We start from the raw sequence: 24631 nt of genomic DNA on the forward strand, positions 1-24631 counted from the left end.
TGATTAATACTGCAAATATGTGACAGAAATAGAAATTGGCAATATGATTTTAAGATAATATATTGTTACTTTTTGCTGGTTGTGATACAAAACTCTGTGGTTTTTGCAGGATGTAGAAGACATATTTAACAGGCGTGCTGTGAACAAGGGTGCAGGCTGCCAACGCACTTCACATGAAAAACATCTGAAAACTTGTAACTTGAATTTGTGACATGATCATGTGCAATTATTATTGTTTGAATTATTTCCTGTGATTTATATTATAAGTTCTTATTTTTGCCAAACCATTAGAAAAGCAGCCAGCAAACAAAGCTGTGCTACAGACTGTTGTACTTCTAGTTTGTAAGCCCATTTTTGATGGTGGGAAACTATAATTGTTGTGTTTATGTGGCAAGAAACTGGCTTCCCACCCATGTGAACTCTCCAGCTCTCCGCCCACATGCATGCATGCATGCAATGCACACTCATAGACAGTGGACAAACACACACTGACAACCTGTCATTGGTGGTGGCTCAGATTTTTACCTTTTAATTTGGGAGAAACTGAGAGACCTGCAAACTGTATCTCAGTGCGTCAGCTACATTATGTGCTATATTGTGCCTTTTGTGTGTTATTGAAGATCTAAATGTGTTTTTAAAAGTTCAGTGTCTACGTATGTCTAAAATGATCCCTAAAGTGTAGATATAGGATTCCATCGACAGAGGCAAGTAAATTTAAGTCAAGGCCTTTGATGTCCTCTTCTTTCATGCTCTTTTGAAACAGAGTCTAGAAAGTCTATTGACACCAGTGCCACCTACAACTCAAAGTTAAGATGCTAACTTGCAACAACATGACTTGTTGGTAGGGCATATATCAGATAACTGCCTTTTAATGAGGAGAGGTCATTTGGAAGAACTGGACATAATTTTCTAAGAAACAAAATTCAATTAATTTATTTTGACTCAATGGAGTTGGGGAAGAAGCAGGTTGCAGATATAAGAGACTGAAAGAAAAAATGATAGGGAAGGCAGTCAAGAAGCATGGATGTAAAGAACAGACTAAACATCCAGTAAAGCAGGCGGATTGGTGATTACAGGTCTTCCTTACTGAACTTAGGCGTATGCTTCATCTCTTGTGCTATAGAATTTGCCAACAGATTTCCTTCAGGAGTATTTAAGTCAGCATCATTTAAGTCAGCATCATAAAGTCTGCAAAGGGGTTTAGTGATATAAACAATAATTCCATTTAAATATATAAAGTCTTAGAGGCAGGTAATACATACTTGATCTGCATAAAACATCATTTCTTTGATGATGGCTGTTTGCAAAACTGTCCTTATCGCTACGCTTTAACTGACCAAAGCTGTAAATAATGTATTCACACCACTGAGGTCAGTTATGATTTACATATTTAAGATGCATTTTGGGAAAAGAATTTGAATTCACGTTACAATGAAAAGAAAAGAAAAATTACCCTTAAAACAAATTTTTTTCAGAACTCGCATGCTTGTGCTAAGTCTATATGCACATTTAACGTGGCAAGGCCAGAAAAAAATCTGCTGTTTTAGAAAGATTTGGATTTGAAGGAGGTACAAGCTGTATAACAGAAGTGTTCTAGTTATGCATATAAACACACATAAATGACATCAGTAGTCAGGTTCTTCAAGGGCCTGTTTGCAGAAAACACCCATGATGACCATACTGTTAAATGAGAACACAAGACAGTTTGGAAAATCTCTGTGTTTTTGTTCAACAAAGTGTTTCGTCCAATACCAGCTATATAGTCGAGGGTTTTTATCTAGTGCAGTTTAGTAAATTTACACTATGAGCAAAACAGGTACATGTACAGTCCTGCATGCACTCAAAGCAATGACTCATAAGAAAAGTGTTCAAAGCAAATCCAAAAGCACATAAAAAAGCCTCTGCTCAGAACGAAAGACATGTCGGTCAAAGAGTCATTACTTCGAGAGCTGGGGTGACTCATTTCTAAGTGATTCATCAGACTTTTGCGGTCACCCAAATACGACCGCCAGCCAAAAAGAACTTCCATGAATTTGCTGGATAAGGAGTGTGGCAAGTCCAGACAGAGGCACAAGGACATAAATGCAGTGCTGTTGTCAGCCAGCAAGCATGCCTTGAAACCAAATGCCTTTGATTACATCAATAGCTGGAAGTCTGAGAGGGACCCAAAGACCCAGCTAACCACCATTCATAACGGGGGCTTCCACAGACCGACCCGTCAGGCTCGTGTTACCTTCAGGTCTGATCCGTATTCTTGTGTTTTAGGAATACGGATCAGGCCTGAGGGTTCCAAAGGTTCCACTAGCATCCCCTCACTACACATCACTGCATGGACCTTCTTTTTTCTGAATGGCATGCTGTTTTTATTAGGTCTAACACTTAGACTTCCTAGATTATTCCTGTGTAGGCTCTGTGTGGTAAGGCTAGTACATTGTAAACATTTGCACTACCACTCCTGCGTTAATCTGCCACGGTTTCCTCCAATTCCCCCACTCGGCCGATTTCAGTCATCTGCCTGTCCTGAACAGATCGGGTCATTGGGTGCAGGAATGGCAGTCTGTCTGTGTGTCTGTGTGTCTGTGTGTCTCTGTGTGTGTGTGTGTGTGTGTGTGTGTGTGTGTGTGTGTGTGTGTGTGTGTGTGTGTGTGAGAGAGAGAGAGAGAGAGAGTGAGTGTGTACTCTATAATTAATACTCTATAATTAAATTCTCTGTATGCATTGGGAGAATGAGCATATGGATGACTGTCAAAAATGCACACTGAGACAAAGACGTGACGCTCATCTCCCAACACCCTTTAGACACAGGGCTGCTCCCACCTCCTGAAGGCCCCCGGCCCGGCTTTGAAGGCCCACAGCTTTGCATATAGGAGCTAAAAATCCTCATATGTCCTGAAGGTTTCTGCAAAGATTCATATGAATATGAATATCTTTACTAATCTGGGGGATTAGCTGCTGCATTGTCAAACAATGTCTTTAGACTCCCAAAATCACCCTTTGACAGACTTCTTTGCTTTTTAGTGTCATTTAGCTCCTTATTTATGGGTGCCCTCGTTTTCCTCTTCCACATTTGACGTTTGAATTATGAGTAATGCATGCTAAAACGTGATTTTCCTCCAAACCTAACAAGGTAGATGTAGTGGCTTTTAGTATGTGGGGTTTTTGTTTAATCGATTAATTATTTGACATTTTATGTTAATTTTATGATTTTTTTCTTTATTTAGTTCAAAAGCCCGAAAAATGTATTTCTTATCTAGGCATTTCAGCTTTGATCATCAGAAGGATGATTTCTTGACATATCCTTTAATTAAGACAGTCCATGTTTCATCTCTGACTGTGTTTCATTATTCTCTACATGTTAATTGCATGTTCAGTGTTCATGATCAGGGCTTACTTATTTACAAATTCTTGTTTATGAGTTATACTAGAAGAAAATTAATAAAATGAACTCACAGTCATGAATTATTATCACCACCTCCCTATTCATAATGTACAAAAGTATAATATCTCCCTGCCTTTTATCTGAACACCTTAAAAACTCCTGGCTTTTTTATTTTGATGTCAGGAACAGCACAATTTCAGATTGTTGGTTTAATGCTATTCTCTGAATGCCACTCAGTGGAATATCCAGTATCCAATATCCAAGTAAATTCTGCCACAAAGAAGGGGCTGTATGTTTTACAATGATAATTCATAATTATATGCAAACTCCCCAGGGGACATTTCCCCCGTTAGAAATTAAAACATCTCCAGTGAGTGTTTACTTGTCCAAAAAGGGTGCGAGTGCCTTCCAGGTATTTAAGCTGAGCAGAGTTCTTCAGCTTACTCCCCTTTCACAACTTCGCTCAGCTCATAAAGCACCATTCATTTGCATTTCCGTTCGCGAGAAAAAACGAAGTGGTTTTTGCACTAATTACAGTCTCCAGGTTTGAGTGTGCACATTACAATATTAGAATATATTCTTTAAAGAGAAATATGAGCACTCATATTCATCACCATCAAGGCAAACTGGCAACAGCCCCACAGGCTGACGCTTTTAGGTTCCTAAGACCTCCTCTGTGTCAGATGTAAGGAGTTGATCGAATTTTTGTAATAAGTTGTGGCCCAACTGACAGTTGACTGCAGTTCAACAAAAGAGCAATCTCTACTTGAATGGTTACATCTGAATTGTTTTTAAAGAACATATGAAATAATACTGTCAGCTGTTTGAGGAGAAAATACAGACATTCTTTTGTCTTCTGTCCGTCCTATTGTACAATCTTTTTTTTAATGCTAATGTGTTACCAGGAAACTAACATGTTCGAAACAAACAGTAGCACTGAGAGTAAACTCAACTATAAAATAATTAACTGTAATTCAGATGTCTTTTTACCACTATGTTTGATCAATCCTAAAAGCAACAATTTTCTGCAGCATTAATCTTTTGTCTTATTTGTAACATCACTGCTTTTTACTGTTGTATGTTCTTTAGAGATTTCCAATCACCATTTTCTCATCGCTATCTGATAATGTCTCTGATTTGAGAAGGCTGTACTAATAAGGGTCATTTTGTGTGAAGAAGAATAAATGGTTAATGGACTGGTCCGCATATACTGCTTTTCTACTCTAGCATTCAAAGTGCTTTTCATTCACCCAATTTTTTCTATGTCAAAGTGTTTTCTCTCGCAGATTCAAACTCCAGGAGCATCAGGAGCAACTCGGGGTTCATTATCTTGCCTAAGGACACTTTGGGTTAGTCAGGGATCAAACCAATAACTTTACAACTAGTAGATGCCCTGCTTCACATGCTGAGCCAAACCTCCTTTGAGTAGGATAGAAAGTTAATAACTTTCTCTTAATTGCTGTGATACCTGTTATCTCCAACTGGAGTTTTAGGTTTTTTCAAGCCAGCTAATGCAAAGAAAGCTTGGCATAGTTGAACTTCATTTGCACAATATCCCTTAGATGCTTATATCTGTTTGTTTATTTATTTATTTAGTAGCTAAGTTATTTAGTAGAGACCCACTTTACACTGCACACAAAACATGTGTGTTATAAACATTAATTAAAATGATTACAAAATAAAAACACTGAATTTCTTAGGTGACAAATTTTTCATTAGTTTTATAATTTCATTTTTGTTTTTTAAGAACTTACACTAGCCAGAGTGCTACAGTGCTGTCAGACTGTTGTCGTGACAGGACATGGAATATAACTTTTAATAAAATTTAAACACTTTATTGAAGTAAAGTTTTAGTGAAGTGCTATTTTACTGTATTTCTGTGATATGATAACATTGCACAGTTGCTGCAGATTTGTTGGCGACACTTTTAAGATGTGAATGTCCTGTTCCATTACATCCCAAATGTCTGTTTGTTCTGACTGTGGTCATAAATGGATGGCTACGGTCGGAAAGAACACTCGGATATGCTGTGGCATTTAAACAATGCTTACTGGGTACTAAAGGCAATGGAAATAGCCAAAAAATATCAACCATGCCATGCCAAAAGACCATCACCAGCGCTGAATATTGCAGTACAATTTAAGACTCGTCATGGCAGGCAGCATTTTTTTCCAATCTTCTGTTAACCAATTTTAGGGAGTCCTTACAAACTGTTGCCTCACTTTTTGTTCTCAGCTGGCATGTGTGGCACCTGGTGTAGTCTTCTGCTGCTGTAGCCCATCTGCTTCAAGGTTTACTGTTGTGTGTGTTCAGAGATACTCTTCTGCATAACAAGTGGTTATTTGAGTTGTCTGACAATTCTCCTCTGATGTCTGACATTAAAAGTGGCATTTTTGCTCAAAGAACTGCTTTCTCATTGAATATCTGCTATTTCTTCACACTGTTCAATAGTTGAATAGAAATAGAAATTCACCGCAGATCAGAACTTTCTGAAATGCTAAGAGTAGGCTCCTTCAACCATATCAGCTTTAGCGTCACTTAAATCACCATTCCCGTCCATTCTAATGGTCAATTTTAACCTCAACAGGTCATCTTGATCTTGCCATGTGATTGGCTGATTAGATATTTACTTTAACAAACAGTAGAACAAGTATCTAATGAAGTGGCCAGTGAGCTTAGTGTTACACAACATTTATTTTCTAAGATTATTCTTACTTATTATTATCCACATTTAAAAATATCAGTCTTCTTAATATAAGTTATAAGAGATAAATGTCTTTGCCAACTGTTGTTGTTGTTTGGCACTGTACAGATAAATTCTAAATGAATTAAAAGTTATCCCATGTATAAGTAATTTAACAACATTATAGCTATGAGTAAATAAATAAATAAATAAATAATTTATAAATAATAGATAAATATGTGATTCTGAAAAGGCTGAATCTGCCTAATGATTATTTTTACTTTGGGTACTTTTAAGTATATTTTCATGCTGATACACTGACGTTTGTATTGTTAATTACGTGGAAGTTGGGAGCTGAAACTATTAATTATTCTTTTTGCAAATGTGTGTCAGGTAATGAGTTCAGTAAAACACATTAATAAATAGAAATGGTAGAGGAGCGTGTGAATAATAAAAACATTAAAGAAAATAGTTCCCACACTTGAAAAGAAGATAGATGGGTTTCAGTGTTCCCTTATCAGGCTTTTAATGTGATCGGAAAATAAGTCAGCTAAACATCCCCTTTAATTGTTCTCACATGCGAAAAAAATGCCTTGTGTCATCATTAATCGTAATTTTCCCGCTGCATTCACGAGAGGGGGGAGGGAGGACCAGGAGAAAGCATGGTGTGCAAGGGAGGGAGGGAGGGAGTCCAGAAAGCCGAGGGGGAGGGATTTGAGCTAGAAAGTCAGAATAGTGCGATTCTCCAAGCTCCTTTGCGCACTTTCGAAGGACTACGCACCCGCTTCCCGCCGGCTTCAACGCAACGCCGCGTCTCGCTAACGATGTTGTGAATGAGAGGATGAGTGACGTCAGCGGGCGAATGTCAACAATGTAGCGACTGAGAGTAGGCGTTCCAGTCGAGTGTAACAAACAGCAGAGAAGGAGCGGCACGCCGTGCAGGATCAACACGCACACACACGCGCGCGCACACGTACACAACAAATCGTAAAATCACAGACACTGTAGCGTGTGTGTCTGTCTGTGTGTGTGTTTTAAATAAACATTCTTGTAAGTGACAAAGAACCGAGTTGCGGCAGCGAGAGAAGTCATCCATCTGCAATCAGGAGGGTTTGAGGAAACGGCAAACCGAGTCATCATGTGAAAGAACTTGTGGGAAACGGACAAAAGGGCTGGAGTACGAGCAGAATAGGACGGAAAAGGTGAGCTGGCGTGCACGTCTTTTTCCTCTCTGACCGCTCTCTCTCTCTCGCTCTCTCTCTCTCTCCTTTTCTCGCTCTCTAGCTGTTCTTTTTGTTAGCTTTCAATCTCGGTCTATTGTTGATGCTCTCATAACCGAGACGCAAACTTGCATAAGTGACGCAGTGGTAGTGGGCTACTACCAACAGAGCCCCCTGCTGAGATGCATAAAAAATCGACTTTATAGGGGAAAAAAGCAGAACCGCACGCATGAATCTTGAAAGCCTGGCGCGTGGTACGAATATTGAAGCCTGTAATGTGATGGGGTGTGAACGCGGGTTCAGGAGTGAAACACAACTCTGTACCGCATCCTGTTATGCTTTGAGTCACCGTTCTCTGTGTGCTCCTCTGTACTGTTGTTTTTTTGTTGTTGTTGTTTTTTTTTTATCCAATATGGTAAAGTAGTCGGTGGTGATCTGTCAGGATGAGCTGCCACATGCAGAGTCATTAAACACCTTCCTCGTTCAATACGTGTGCATCTAGTTCATGTGGAGCTCATTAGAACTGTTACTACCGCTATTCCAGTTTATTTCACTCTGTGTGAAATCATTGTATTACTGTAGGGTCTTTACCTTAAAATATAAAGCCCATTGGGCGTTGTGATTTGATTTATATAAATAAAAATAAGCACACCTTATCATTAATCCACATTATAACAGTCAATCCCTCGTTTGACGTTAAACCCACATTTCATTATTATATATATATTTCTTAGTCTGCCATCATATTCGAGAATATAAAATAGGCATTTTTAAATCAAACTGCACCCTTGTGCGCGGAGCTGCATTGTCATGTGAGGAGATGCTGCAATCGCGTCTTAGTCAATCTTGAGTCAGTAATGTGCTGAGATGCACCTCAGTCGATAAAAAGGGGCATTTTTAAGGTGACTCTTTAAAAAAATGTGATCGTGGATAATATATATATAAACAGTGTAGTCTCACGTGCTGCCATGCATTACGACCTTTAAAAGATTTATGAGAATGTGCTTCGTTTGTGTTTACAGTAAGATTAGTTGGCTTCATATCGGCGGCTGCAGGCACTCGCGTTTGCATTGTTTCCCTCTGTCGTTAAAGAGACGCGTGTGTGCAGACTGTGCAGGCAGGCAGGGCTTTTTCTTAATAGTGTTTGTTTCGTCATGACTATTGTTTGATGGCCATGTGTTTGCCTCGGCAGCGGAGGGGCCTGGAATCATAAGCGAGCGGAGTGATGCTGCTATAAATGCGGTGATGCAGCATTTCGAGGAAGCATACCATCCTCTTTGTCTGATAGTGCTGATGCAAAGCAAACGGCGGAACGATCGCAGCATCATGGATGGATCCTCCATCATCATGATCAAGAACCTTTGTCATGATGCGTCGCGCATTCTTTTGAAACACCCGAAACGCCTTGACTCCACGCAGCCGCCACAGGGATGGATTTAAGCTGTGCCGAGAGCAGGTGCATGGGTAATAGGAGCTAATAGGATCTCACTGGTGGTGTAAAGGCAGCTGACGTGAACTCACATTTTCACAGACAACGCGCTGCTTTGGCGACGCGTGCACGGCAGTGGCACTCATGCGCAGTTTTACGCACGGAACCCTTTGTTCTCTACAGTAGCCCCCTGCCTTTCTTTTCCCAGGCATGGCAGTCCTCTGTGTACTGTGAGGAGGGGAGGGGGTGGAGTCCATACTGTAAACCTCACAGTGACTTTGTCAGCTTACGTCAAGCTTTGGTTTCTTTGCTCATTAGTATAAACAAGACACGCAAATCGCATAAAAATAATACTTTCATAATTGCGTGTCACATTTTATTGTAAGCACGATCAGTTTAATAGATCACCAGTGAGAAATCTCTTTATTACATCACTCAACAATCATTAACAGCAAGAAGATTTTCAGTTCCAGTTGGTCTGTTCTCTGACCAGCGTTTAGTCTCGTGTTCTTACCATGTGGAATGATATGTGTAAACCAGTGACTCTGCATTCAGAAAACACTACAGACTTTATAAGAACCAAAGAATTCAAGATCCTTGAATGAAATCTAGAGGAAAATTTCACAACAGCAGAGATGGTGAAATAGCTTTTTAAAACCTTATGATGGGGCAGGGTTTGCAAAGTTTTAAAGCCAATATTATTATTATTATTATTATTATTATTATTATTATTATTATTATTATTATTATTAATAATTATATTCAGCTTGTGATTCTATATTTGTAGTTTTTAAGTCCCAAAAAACAACTTACATTTAAGTAATGATTCATGGTAACTGCCCAGACGAGTTTTACCACAGCTAATAAGTTACACTGCATAAGCATCAATTTATTTGCAATATATACAAATATACTTACACTAGGTGTCCGTAACAGATCAGAGCAGTAATACAGTCACAATAGACCTGGAAGATTACAATAATGCTTATCAATTATCTGCAACCTTACAAAACCCAACAATAATGAGTGCAATGAAAAACTACCATATCTTGTTTGTTTCTTTATTAAACTCTCTTCTAACTTTGACAGCATCAATACACAAAATTTGAATTGTCTTGTCACACTGTAATTCCCACAGACAACAGTAAAACAGGAATATTGAATTGTTGCACAGTTATTGCATCACATTTTGAATTTCCCTCTCTCTTCTGCCTCCTTAATTACCCCAAAAACCTGCAGCTTGAAAGTAAACCAGTGCACAGGCTGTAGCTTGTAACCGCAAGCCTTGTTTCTACCTATTTTAATGTGCAAGTAATATATAAAATCCATCCATCTTCTTCTGTTTATTCAGGGTTGCTATTATATGATATAATACATCTGTAATAGGAACAAAAAGTACAAACTAGTCATATGTTCAGTAATATGTTTTCTGTAATGTGATGAGATGTAATTTATGATCAATTGTTACTTGTTTTATTGTATTCCTTGTTTCCATCAAATTTTGTATTCAATCCAAAAGGACTGAAAAGAGTCTGTAGAATAAATAGTGGCTAGATGGGGGCTAATGTCATCACAATGCAGTACTTCTTAATTGTTCAGAGAGTGTGATTAAGAGCTGAAAGAACATTGTGAGGACAATGACATCACTGATGATACCTAAACCTAAACCTAATTCTGTGTTTGAGCCCAAAAAAGGAGACACACTTGTGTACAGCCTCTTTAAAAAGTCAACAGCATACAGCCTGATGTTGATAATGCTACATGACATGTAGGTAGATTTCTGACTCACTGAAAAGTTGTGTTCCAGGTATTTCCCACTACTGACAGTGCACAACTACAGTACAGTGTGTAGATGTGGGTTAGTAAAAGCTCTGCATATTACCTATGGACAGTCAGCTCACTACAATGGCAGGCGCCTTGAGGTTAGGATTAGGAATATTCAGATGTCAAAGGGTAAATAGTTTATTTAAATATTAAGATCCCTTCCTTTCCATGGCACTAAATAGGAAATAGGAAATAAATAATAACAAAAACAAATACAAAGGAAACAGAAGGACATTGGTATCATGATGTTAAACCATTGTAAATGTTTAATTGAATAGTTGAATTAGTTTGCCATAACCCCCAAATGGCTAGATTTTTGCATTTTTGTGCTTTGCTTAAAGCTTCCAGATTTATTTTGGACTTTTAAATACTTTCTATTTTTTTTTTTTATCTCTATGTGCATCCAAATGAAGAATGAAGAAGGTCCTTCTGAAATCCGTTTAAAAACACATAGGACCATCTCACTGGTATTATATCAGAACATCTCACTGTGAACAATGCTGTTCTGGGGATCTGCTTGAGTCCCTCAGGATTGTCTTCGACAGCTAAAATTCCGAATAACAACAAGTTCCTGTCATGTGACAATGAAGGGATCCTGAAGACTAAAACATCCAGGGCTAGCTCCTCATTGTTTCTGCTGAGCCACATGTAATCATCCTGCTATTCAGCTAATTAAAAAAAGACTGGAAATAAATGACTGGAGAAGGTGCTTGTGTTCCAAATGAACCAAGTACTGGTGGGTTATTGATTCATGAAATTTCAGCTGAAGTAGGACAACATGAAGTGATCAAATTCACAATATCAGCAGCCTTTTAAGGTCGGTTATTTCTGATTTATGTGAAGAAAAAAGCAGATAGTGTATGCAGCAGGTCCCATCTCTCCTCTCTTCGCATCTTTAAAGGCTTCTTTGCATCACTAAGGGTATCTGAGTACCCCTGATCGGCTCAGTTGAATATCCCAAGTCACTGCCTTGGCTAGGAAAAAAAAAAGATGTTGCTATTGCACTCTCAAAGGCAGGTGATTGGGCATCTGCCAGTGATGGCATAGCTGGAGTAGCACTGCTTGGAGAAATCTCAGATTCTGTACATTACAGCAAAAGCTATTGTTTTCCTTCTCCTTTTCTCCCTGTTGATCCCTTCTTTCCCCGTGTCATGTCAGGGCTGCTCATTCTTCTTCTCTTTTCCCACTTTTCTCAGCAGCGATGTGCACTGGTGTTCTCATCGCTTGTGTGAAATCAGATTGCATTATACACCCAGCCCCAGCTGCCATCAGTCTGCGGCTGCAGAGTCAGAGCCTGTCTGTGTGTGTTTGACTCTTGCCAAGAAGCTAGCAAAACCAAACCACCACAGTCAAATTTCCGATTGTTTTGGTTTGTGTTTGTGCCTTTGTGTGCCTGTTAGAAACGATGGAGACATGTAAATGACCCACCTATTTGATGACCTCTTCCCTGAGTGGAGGACTTCACCTTCTGAGCTCTCAATGAAAACTCAATTCAGTGAAGGGAAAGGAGGGAGGTTTGGTGTTTAGAAGAATGTAAAGTGGCATTCAGTAAACAAAAAGAAATAATTTAGCGTAACCTGTTTATATTAGATTATTGCAGCACTGTTACTGTTGGCACAGTTGACTCATCAGAATGAGGCTGAAAGCTGCTTTAGAGAAAACCTTGAAGTGCTCTGAACAAGGGAGGAAACTTAGCCTCAGTGTAGTAAAATGGTTCTAATATAGTAAAGTTTTCTGATTTCTGTTAAAAGACATTTCCCAACAGAGAAGTCCAAGTACATTTATAATTCATCCGTTAAACAGTACCAGTCAGAAGTTTGGACACAGTCATGCATTCATATCAATGAATGAGTCTTCAGACATTTGACTAGTACTGTATGTGTTATCTGCATTTGTAAGAACTGATTAAAGTGGCATGAGTTCAAATTCTAATCATATTTAAAGTTTAATTTTCACGTTAACCTAATTCTGGAAATCTTAAATCTCAGAAACCAATCTGAGAAAAAAAAAACAAAAAACCTAGATTTAAACCCATTAACCTTTCCTTAAAAGTCTGATTTCACCATTGATCAGTTAAAGAGTTTTGTAAAACTGTAAATTGGAAATTGTTCAATCTTATTTTCTTGTCACAGTTTGACTTTTTCAGCTCTCTCACGTACACGTGTTCCATTATCTGTCACAAGTTTAAACATAAATTGAGAATATGAGACAAAATTGACAGTTACACCCCAGACGCCCATTTACATTATGACTCAGCTCAGAAGCAACAAGAAACTGACATTAGAGTTTCAAGAAGTGTAGTTTTATTCTAAATGACATCATAACTTAGCTAAAACAACTGGTACCCCAAAAAGACAAAACTGGTGTGTGTCTCTGTAGAGTGACCCTCAGTCTTGCCTTTATCCACACCTTACCAAATATGGTTAATTAGCAGTGAAGCCCAGGCAACCTTAAGAGAATACGGGTTGGAGAGGGACGTAACACTTACATAAACTTAGCTTCATTCACATCTTGATTCCTAAAATAATTTAGCAGTTGTTTCAAATATCAAATAGTTTCATAAAATCATTCAAAACCACAAGGATGTGTAGCAAATTCTGGGGGGGAGGGGGGGGGGGAGGAAACAGACATTTTAGTTGCAGGTGTCTTTCAGCTTTTTCTTTTTATATTTAATTGCAATTCTCAAATTTTCTTTGTAGATTTTATTAAATAATATGAATTTTTTCCTTTTCTTGTGGAAAAGAAGTCTCATTTTGTTGCTCTCATGTAGAGACTTCACTTACGAGTGCGCCTATAGTTTGATAAAAATAGCTATGTGTTACAGTTGACGCATTCTCATTTACGCACATGTGAAACACACGCCTCCACATTTAAACAAGCTCTTTGATGAAGCTTTTGCACGCTGTTTTTCAATTCCACTGACTTGTGTGTGGTCTTTGTTTTATTTTTTCCAAGCATCACTAAATGTGAATGACATGTGCGCTACAGTGTTTCTTCCCCTGGGCCAACTGGCAAAATGGCGGCTAGAGAGCCTCATCCAGTGCTTTTGCAGCGTCTGGATATTCACCACGGTGACGATAACAGAGCCTATATCGATGCGTCCAGCTTGGACAGCTCCTCCATATAAGAATGCTGGATTTTCTCAGCATTGCTTGGGTTATTCTTAGTAAGCACTGTTGTCTGTGTGGTCCCCAGAGCCCATCCCCCTGCTGCCACCATAGAAATGCTATGCATACCATATCACATTAGAGCACTTTGTGGTGAAAATGAGGCAGCGTAGACAGAGAATTTCTCTGGGGTTAGGCCCCCTCGTAGTCCTCCCGGGGAACACTGAGGCACAGAAGTAGTCTTCTGGTTGCTCTCTGGAGCTGCTGAGTCACATGTGAAGTGTATATATTCAGTATATATATACGTTGTCTTTGCTGTTTCCTTTTGACTCATCAGGATGTTCTTCATGGCAGATCTGATGATTACACCTTCGCTGTCCCAGCCTATATTTCTGTTTTGTTCCCCTGATATTTATTAGCATACGGATTTTGTTTTTCAATTTGGCAATAAGCTTTAAAATTACGTTTTTAAACCACAAAAGGTCCATAATTTATTTACGATGTGGAGTAAAGATCCAGAATGGCTCTATAAGTACAGAATCAACCAAATAAACTTTTCTTAACATTTCTTACTAATTATTATATCTTGTAAATTCATAAAAATATACTTTTTCAACAGATATTAATGATTCACACAATGAAAACACGTCAAATGGGAGCTTCATTATAAATATATCAGGGAAAGGAAAGCTTTAAATCTTACAAAGGCTCACTTAATTAAGCCTGAAACTATGAAATTTATCATCAGTAAATATTCCACCAAATTAAGATATTGAGCTGAACTGCTAAATAGTTAGCATAGGGGCTAACAAAAAAAACTAGTTAATTATAATTAATTATACTTATTTTATCAATCCAGTAAAATGACCTTGCTTTGCTTTTAGGTATAGTAGAAAAGAATCAGTCTGCACAATGAGAGTTAACTCATTCTTTTTCCAGCTATAAAGGTTCTTCTAAACTCCTGAATCTGATATTGGCTGTTGACCACAAACATTTGTGGTTAGAAATATAAGGATGTCTCAATGAGACGTGTTGGTTTTGGCTGGTTATTCGTGCTCTCGCGTTAGAAGAAGAACGCTGCTGTGTGCTTTTTTCTCTGAAGCCTGAGGTCATTTAGTTCTGTGTAGCACCCTTTTATTCCACATGCTGACATCACAGGTTACACATTGAAAAGCTCGCCAGTGCTGCTGCAACACTGCCTTCTTCCTTCTGCCCAGTTATTGGTGTAACATTAAACTAGTTCCTGATAAATACTCAGGACTGCAATATTAACATGTTATTAAAACATATCTAACACGCATTTGTTAGATGATAAACCAACTAATAGGACCTTAGGCTGTATTCAAGCATGTAAATGATTCCCGTGTTGGCAATATAGTTCAATTCAGTTCAATAATTAATATATATCTTCACGAAAAAGAACAACAATAATATTAATTTGGCACAAAGCACATTGTAAAATAACTGTCATTTCACCTAAATGCAACGATGTAACAACACAGAAAATATCGTTGAAGATTTCTGCCAATATAATGGATATATGGTTAAATGATTATGTATAGTTTAAGGATTCTGTGTTCATTAGTCTAATACTTTATTATAGTGGTCTTGACCTTACAATATAAAGCGACTCAAGGCAACTGTTTTTGTGATTTGGTCCTGTATGAATAAAAGTGAACTGAATTATATCAAAATGTAATTAGAAGAGGCTTCAGCGCCCCCCGCGACCCTGACAAGGATAAGTGGAAGCGAATGGATGGATGTAAATTTAAGAGGAAATCATCAGCACTGCAATTTAATGTAACTGAAAACTGTTGCTAGCAAGTTATGAGTATATATTCCAACCACCGAATTATTTGTATTTGGTTTATGTCACATACAGAGAAGATTAACAGCTGGTAACTGATTAATTAGCATCACAGATTTCCTTATTAATTGCCGTATATGTAAACAATTATTATTAATTTCTTTTGTACAAAAAATATTGTTGATGAACATGGGTATCTTTGAAGCAGACGTCTGTATGGAAAATTCTAGAAGAAGATGAGTTTGGGAGGAGCCCAATCTTTTAACGAATGCTCGCTTGCACTTGGAGACAGTTTACAGTAAACCAAATCTTCATTGATGTTGTTGAAGCAGTGGAGTGTAAAACAACAGAGCACATTCAGTATGTGGTTTGGCAAAGACGTGCAGCTGTAAAGGAGTTTGTGTTGCGGAGGAAAGAAGGCTTTAGGGGTGAGGGGGGGTTCATCCTGTGAGACCAGCACAGGTGGTTAGGAGGGGGGTTGGTGTAATGGAGGGAGGGAATGGGGCTGCTGTGGGCGTGGAAGTGCAGTAATGTGCCCACTTCCTGCATCAAGCCTCTGCGCAGCACTGTAAAAACCATGAGGTTACAACAAGATCAGCACAATTTGCTGCTCTTGGCCTTTTTTTTCTCCAGTTAACAGCAGGCAGTCATGGCTGACTTTTTTCTAATCATAAAAACGAGGCGAAAAAAGGGAAAGATGAAGTTATACAGCGAGAGAAACCTGAAAATTGACACGATGAAACTGAAAACGTGATGTTCACCCTATGGACGCTGCTTCCACTAATAAGAAAGTAATTGAGTTCTTTTACTCCAGTTTATTTATTTATATTTATAGCACAAAATCCAACAAAAGTCACCTCAAGGCACTTTATATTGTAAAGACCCTACAGTAATACAGAGATGCACCAACAATCAGATGACCCCCTATGAGCAAGTGCTTGGCGAGAGTGAGAAGGAAGAATTCCCATTTAACAGGAAATTCCCTCAGAACAGAACCAGGTTCAGGAAAGGGTAGCCATCTGCCGCAGCCGTTTGGGGTCAAGGGAAGGAAGACAGGACAAAAGACACACCATGGAAGAGAGCTAGAAATTACAGTAATAACAACAACAAGTAGAAGATGTAGGTAGTTTTTCATTTTTATGTATTATGCAGACTAATATTTCTCTCTCTCTCTCTCTTTTTTTTACAATATAGTATTTGTCTGACAGCTTTGAGTTACTCGTAGCTTTACAAGTCGAAATGTGTTGATTTTTACCTTTTTCCGATAACCAGAAAGATTAAATGTTTTTGTTATGGGTTCATTTTAGAGATGTGTTCATTTCACAGGGCAGCCAGGCTACAACACATACAAACTTATGATGTTAGTAAGGTTAGGTTTGATTTAGGTTAAACTGGATTGTAAACTTCTTGTTCCTTTCCTAGTGTATCGTCATATACATTCTGTTATAATACTGATTGTTCATTTTAAAAGGCCAACGTTTAAAAATATGGTAAATAAGTCAAAAACTCAGTTTTCAATATTCTTTACCAAGTTTTTAACACATGTGATGTCATAGAGCACCGACATCCCAAAAACAAATCATCTCAGGCACAGCAGCCCCACCCACCTGCTGTTCTGACTTTCTCTTTATGAGTCTCTACAAGCTAGTCTGAAGAACAATTCAACCCAAAATTCTTTGGCTTGAAAGGTTAATTACATTAATATCAGAGGTGGTAAAATAATTTGTTTTAGACTGGGGATGAACTGCAGGGCTGCACCAAAGCCCAGTGTAAGATAAAGGATGATTTACAACTATGAATCATGCAAAGCAAACCTGGTGGAGTCTGAGAAAATAAGAAAACATGCTAAAATTTCTTTTGTTCTGTTCTAATTTTGTAATTTAAAAAAAACCAATGCAAAAAATCATTATCACTCCCTACTTGTGACACAATATAATCCAGGGTAACTAGAGGAAATGACCTCAAAGTAAGCGGATGTCAACATCTGATAGTCTGCCGTTCCTCGTTCTTGAAAAGTTAAAAAAAAAAAAAGTCTAAAAAATAGTCTATGCGACATCCAGAAAAGTGAAATGGCAAATAAAAAAATTTCCACACGAGTATAAGCTCTGGTTAGTCTGTTCTCCAAGCCTCAGCCTCAATGACCCAAATTAATTTTAAACCAGCAAGGGAAACCAGAAGTGGGTATGATTTGAGTTCACGGTCAGTTCAGTGGTTGTCCACTTGTGTCTCCCCATGGTCTACAGTGAGTAAGCAGGCACCAGCTGTATACCTGCAGCAGTCACATGCTCCTGCCTGCAGTCCACCAGCCAGACTCTGTCATTAAGGACAGATGGCAAAAGGTCAGCCAGGCAGAGCTGTTCCACTGTTGAGTCACAACACAACATCGTCTTCATCAGTTCATCAGCATGTCAACACAACACACATACCTGCCATTAAATGCTTCCCCACAGATTAAAAAAATGGATATTATTCTTAATAAGAATATGTTCCTCTGTTTCTGGAAAGAGTTCATTTCGATGGTCAGACGTCACATAAATTTGTTTTGACTGGTTTCTTGCAGTCATGCAGTTTTGAAGCAACCATACCAGCTTGATTGTGTGTGTCTACGTGCCTAGGGCTTTTTGGTGTAAAAATATAATTCACTGTGATTCCTTTTACAGTTAATATCAATATATATAGCAATATGAATCAAATGACTGTTTCTGCGCAGCGCAAATGTTCCTTTTTACCCCTGACACGTGAAAATATGAGTTCAGTATGAGTTCGTTAATAAGGATTTTTTAGTTTTTAATTTATATATTTTTTAGCATTGATTTGTTGAGCACATCAACAGTATATGCTGTTCTCTTTCCATTTGTATTAAATTAATGTAAATGATGATTTTTAAAAACTTTTTTAATTGAGTTGGTCAACACTTTGTGCCATCTTCTAGTTGCACACATTTATGTGAAATGCTGCGTGTTCGTGTGTTACTTAAATTTTTAGTCTAATTTAATATTGACATATTTTCTTTGGTGCTCCTATGTCTTCTCCTGACTAATCCTGGTCAGATGTTCAGTCCTTTTGTCTTTATTGAATATCATTATTTTACGCAATGACTAGAGAATAATAATATCAATTAAACGACATATAGATCCTGGCGGCTTTTCAGTTCTGCTGATGTTTCTTTCCAGCTTTTCAGAGGTTAAGTGAGAGGCAAAACTCAGGGGAGCCCTAATGGAGACAGTGCTGCACGTTTTTAAAGTTACATAGATTTTCCCATGAAAAGCAGAGAAGATGTCTGAGAAACAAAAGTAGAGGACAGAGTAACTGTGGGATAGTGAGAGCAGCTGAATGAAAGGCTGTACAGCAGTTAGCAATTTAGATGGATTATAGTAACAAACTGGCTAATCTCTCGTTCTCTGCTCTGTGCACAATCATTATCATATTTATGTGACAAACACACTTGGCCATGCTAAGAAAAAAGTTTTCTCAATTGATGTGAAAGTGAAAGTGAAAAATTTCACAGGCACGTGCCTTTAACTCTTACAGCCAGGACATTACCATTTAACACAGCCAGTGGGTTTTAGCAGCTGTGTGATGGCAGCAATGTGACTCTGGTTAGTTTGTAATGTGACATTATCAAAGAGTCAGAAATCCTCTTCTTCCCATCAGTTTGCCAGGGTTTGGCACGTTATTCGAAGATCTCAGAACTATTATATGTGATTGCAGCTAATGAGTAGTTTTACTATCAGTACAGTTGTATTATTTTATTAAAATTAAAAAGCAATAGGAATTAGTGTTTGTTAAATGAAATTATATAATATGAAATGTTTAATAGTAAAACCAGATAAAATAATGATATAATGAAGGATGCAATATTAAAATGCTGTGCTGGTGACAAAAAACCACTGCAGTATAAAAACAAACATGTACTGTTTTTAATGATGTGAAGCAAAACAGAAAATTCTGAATCAAGATTTTTTTTTTAAATTTTAAACATTGTAAAACATGTATTGTGGAAATGGGGGTGAACCAATTTTTGCAGTATTTGTCATGCAGATTATTATCTACCTGTTGGCAAAAGGGGTGAAATTTTGCAATTTTACTGAATTTGCGCAGCATGATGAAGAGCTGAAAGACTCTTCTTAAAGATGTTTTTTTTTCCTGGCACAAATGAAAGCACAGCAAGAGCAGAACAAACATAAAACCTGGAGTGATTATTAAATAGCCAAACCAAAGGCTGAAAACCCATACACTTTAATTAATGATTAAATATTTGAGGAAACTGCTTACTTTTTCAAAAAAAAAATCTGTGAGCTGCTATTATTTTCACAACATTAGTAAAATAGGGATTTCATGTAGTTTACGTAACCAAGGTTTTACATCAGTCAGGCAGAAAAAAATAGAAATATATGATTTGTTTGTGTACTTTGCCCTGTGAGACCCAACCCATCAAAAAATAGCCAGAAAATTCAGATTTTGGGGAACTGAGATGTTTATTAACCCTTATAACAAAATCCACAAATTTTTTGCTATATCATGTTGTGTATTATATATTTTTGTTATATATTTATTATATATTTTTTGTATCGCTTTTTTGGCGACATTGACATTGGAAGTTTTTGGCAACTTTTTGTTAACAACAATGTTAATTTTAGACCAAAAAAAGAGTTTTGTCCTTAACATTTTGGAATTATGGCAAGTATTTATCACGTTGATGAGATAGAGGTCTCAGAAATTCATGTATCAAATATGATACAAAGGGGATTACAGGGTTAAGCGCTTTGCCCAAATAGTAATGAAAGGAAAAATCAAAAGTTCCATTTGTTCATCACCTAAAGGTTTTCCTGTTTGTGGTTTAATTTGTAAGAGTACGCTTTCTTTTACTTTGATTTTTGCAATAAATATTGTTTATTATTATAAATCCTGAAAAACTAAACTTGTGCTTAATTAACAGATTTCTTGACTTCTCTTGAATTTTCTCGTATTAAAACAGGGTTTTTTTTTTTTGCAACATTCTAAAAAAAGCTTTCTTGTAAATGTGCCATTGTGTCCAACATTTTGTGAATAGTCTCTGTTTCTGTAATCTTTGTATCTGAAGTGTGTGTGACGTGACAATGGTGCACATGTTTGCGTAGAAAGAAAAAATGAGTAATTGTGGATGATAGGAGGGTCTGTCTTCATGCTGCAGGGACGCCCTCCCCACGCTCCACCAACCTGCCAATCATCTCTCTGACCTCGCACCTTTCTAACTGATAGTGATGTAGATGTGTCCGTCTGCTGCTCGTGGATAAATGATCACTAATCAGCCAAAGAAGATGAAGGACAATTTTGTAAGTAGAACTGTTAACATACACGCTCACCTTTTGTTTTTATATGTCAAAACATGATTTTCTGCTGGCAGGAAGGCTGTTTTTTCCTGTTGTGGTTAAGCTGCTGAAGCCGAGGCAAACATTTGTCATAGTGATACACACAAAAACAAAACTTCAGGCGGAGCTGTTTTGTAGTTGTTTATGTTTACTTCCTACCTTTTTTATATTCAATAGATCATTTAGAGTCTCAAAAGCAAAAAGAAACACAACAAAAACATACGTCTAGCCCTTGAACACAGAGTTTTTGGACTCAAAAACCGAAAACCTTGCTTTAAATCAGACCATTCAGAAAGGCTTACGAACTGCCTTGACGTTCTCAAACAAGAAAACCACACGGTTCAAATCTAATAAATTCTTTACAATGTTCATATTTCCATTTATAACAAACTATTGCAAAGGAAATGCAGCTTCCTTCTCTGACTTCCTTTGCAGGTGGTAGAGTAGCAGCTGTAGAAGATTTAATATTCAGTGATAATTAATCCAACTTTTTCTCCTGTGCTGGAGTCGGTCTTTCAACGATCGTTATGATCACTCCGGTTATAAAATAAGTCAAAGAAACCTCTACTTTAACCTTGTTCTCGCAAATTTGATTTATGTCCAATTTCCCTCTCAATACATACTTGTTAGAAGGGAAACGGTAACTCTGAAGTGACATGTTGCAGCTCTCACGTGCTTTGCGTATGAACATAAAGACGGAACAATTATGCCGGTTTTTCTTCACAATCTTCAAGCAAATGCAAAGGTGTTCTTGGAGTGTCATTGGTTAGTGTAAATGGTGGCATTAAAGCTGCTATAGTAATAGTACAGACTGTCAGAGGGCTCAGCCCAGACCACGTGGAGCTCTGGCATCTGTTTCACACCCTGAGAATACTTTTACTTTTGGCAGCAGTGACATGCTTCCCTGGCCTGGACCTCCTGCTGTAAATCATTTGACGATGAAAATCTAGCTAAAATAAGTGCACTCTGTATCCTTAGTACTGCTTCCTTATGTTTCTATAGCGCAACATACCTAACCCCAAACTACGTCCTATATCGACATACCGCCAAATTGAGTGGTGGTTCACAGCCATCACTCTGTATGACTGGGTGAATGAGGCAATGCTGGATAAATCTTTTTTTTTTTTTTACAAATTCCAGCCACTGAGGCATTATTACCTGCAAGATATGATGCAGTAGTTTGTGCTGTCCTTTGCAGAAAAACACAAGCCACGCCAGGTTTGAACCTCGTTCAAACTCCAGCTTGGGTTGCAGTTCAAAGATATGCATGTCATGAGGTACGCAAAGTACTAGTAAAAACTGAGTGGTTCAAAAGAATAGAAAAGTGCTATACCCTAACCCTCTACTAATGTCATTCTGTACTCTAATGGCTCAAGTCTTAGCATTCAGAAAAGAGAAAGTAAAGATAACTGACAGACATGAAAAACATATTTTCTTAGGATTTTTTCTTTTCTTTTGTTGTGTGTGTGTGTGTGTGTGTGTAACTTTATTTCAGACAGCTTAAGTTATCGTTAGTGATTTTTTAAAGATGGCTGTATATTGTGGTTTTGTTAGTGTGTTTTCCCAATGGTAGCCTGATCTATACCAATTGGAAGGTCGGTGGATTGATCATATTCTTGGGTCAGATACTGAACCCAGAGTCTCTTGCGAGATCCATCCATAAGAGTTTGAGTTTCTATGTGAATACTAGAAAGCACTTAGGCATGGATAAACACACTTTATGTAACTAGCTGAATGAGACGTGCACTATAAAGCAATTCTCAACTGTAAAAGTACCATATATACTTTTGAACCTTACGCTACTCTGTAACAAACAGTGCCGAGGTCACATCTGGATCTAACACAATTAGATTAGCTTCCTTACCCCTCTGCAATGCACTTCTGACTCAGCAGATGTTTCACAGCAGGCATTTTGACTTGTCACAGCAGTTCAAGGCGCAGTTGTGCGTTTACTACTACGCTACATTAAAACTAAAGGTGCTCCTTTCAGCTGGATTTGTTCCAAAGTCCTAAATGTGTGCTACCATTTTCCCTGTAGGTCCAAATGTCTAGCACGCAAAAAGGAGGAAGACTAATACAAACTGAACTGCACAATCTTTGCAAAGGTCAAGTGTCATAAAATGAGCTACAGCTGAAACAGCTTCAAGGATACGTCAGTGCTGTTCCACAGGGTTTTAACTTAATGTAAAATTGGGATGGTGCTTTTTTCTCAACTGCAGCAACACGTTTCCAACCCTAACTCTAAACCTGACCGCCTTACCCCAACCAGAGACCCTTGCAACACTATTTGGAAAATCCATGCACTAAATCTAAAATGCAGTTCATCCTTAATATGGGAAAACATGTCATAACAATTGATATTTTAGCTGCCATAGCCAGTTCTAATCCAGATACAAAGTTTTGTCATGCATGTGTTTTACAAAGCAGTAGTAATCCCAGCTAGTAATTCACACATGACCCATGTCTGGGCTTTAAGTGCCACAACTTGCTGCCCGGGTTTGTGTGAGGCCCCTCTGAAGTATCTGCACTCAACTGTACAGCCCTGTCTGCTTCCAGTGATGCACCTCCCCATCCCCAGCCTGGCACTACGAGTGAAAGAGGCTATTGTTCCTAACACTCTGAGGCATGTAGCATGCACTTATGACACCAAGTGGGAGAAATTGTTCCCATTATACCCCTGGAATGTCTTTGAATCAATCAAGTTTGTATGAATACATGCTGCTCTTTAGCAGTTACAAAGAAATGGTGCCTATTTAAATGGTGAGATTAACAAAAGGCAACTTTTTCTGTGCAAAAACTATTATAAAGAAAACAGTAGTGCAACTTTTGAATCAAAAGCAAAACCCTGTTTAATCTCCCTCTTCGTGGACTATTTTTCATCCATACCCTGACCTGGAGCAAAGACCACATTCAGATATTCTGAATTAAGATGACTAGTAACATTGTACAAGAAAACAATTGATATTTGGGCATTCTTTCTCCTGAATTCCCTCCTTTTCTTACTAAGCTTTAGTGATGTGTATCAAAGCACAGCTGGGAAAATTTGCTGCTCCGCTCATGGATATTTCTGTGAAGATGTAATTGGGTTTTTTTTAGTAGTATGGCTGTGCAGTGGAATTCAAAACAGAAAGTAGAGTTCTCAGTTTTCTCAGCAGATCATTTATTCTCCACATACCATGAGGCTCTAAATCCTCAAAACGGAGCATTCTTGGCTTTGACCTGCGTGAGAACGTTTGATTCTGCTAGTGGTGCAAAAAACAATAAGAACAGCAAAACCATTTCAAAAAAATCTTAGGACACTTCACTACAGTTACTCAAAGGCTACGTTTACACTGCAGGTGAAAGCGCATCAAATCCAACTTTTTTGACCCGATCCCATATTTTCAAATCCGACCCAGGTCACTTTCATATGTGGTACTGAATCCGATACATAGCTGATGTTTTAGAAAGCGACTGCTGTTTAAATGGTCATATCGCATTAAATCAGTCTTTTACGTTACTGACACAAGACAGACCCCAATTATCAGCGCCCGATAAGACATCGTGAACGCTTCCTGGCATCCAGTGAAACTGTTGGGAAGACAACGTTGGAGAAACGTGAACATTTTATTTGTACTGTATAATCTGCAAATTCTCACAGAAATCTGCAACTATCCTTTGAAGCACCGCTCCTCTCTAAAACAGCAATAAGGATAATTATTAGGACATATATAAATAACAAAATAACTTTATAACTTAAAGCAAAATTGGGAAACGTAAAGTCCGAAACAAGTCTTTTTATTAAGGGCCATCAGTCAAACAATACTGTTTGCTCTGGGTCTAAACAGAGGC

General features: G+C 38.0%; 1 protein-coding gene across 2 annotated transcripts in view; it reads left to right on the forward strand.

Annotated features, from left to right (window-relative positions):
- The first annotated feature begins 6977 nt into the window (after positions 1 to 6977).
- bach2b (BACH transcriptional regulator 2b) overlaps positions 6978 to 24631 on the forward strand; it is a 98632-nt gene continuing 80978 nt past the window's right edge. The window contains exons 1-2 of one of the 2 annotated variants that reach the window (XM_006796252.3): positions 6978 to 7264; positions 20623 to 20764. In XM_006796252.3, the coding sequence (XP_006796315.2) occupies positions 20726 to 20764 (39 nt within the window). In that variant the 5' untranslated portion in view covers positions 6978 to 7264; positions 20623 to 20725. The remainder of the gene's footprint in view (positions 7265 to 20622; positions 20765 to 24631) is intronic. The other variant, XM_006796254.3, reaches the window with a different exon arrangement.

Source organism: Neolamprologus brichardi, chromosome 15 (assembly GCF_056152115.1).
Source record: "Neolamprologus brichardi isolate AB-2024 chromosome 15, ASM5615211v1, whole genome shotgun sequence".
NCBI classification, from domain to species: Eukaryota; Metazoa; Chordata; class Actinopteri; order Cichliformes; family Cichlidae; genus Neolamprologus; species Neolamprologus brichardi.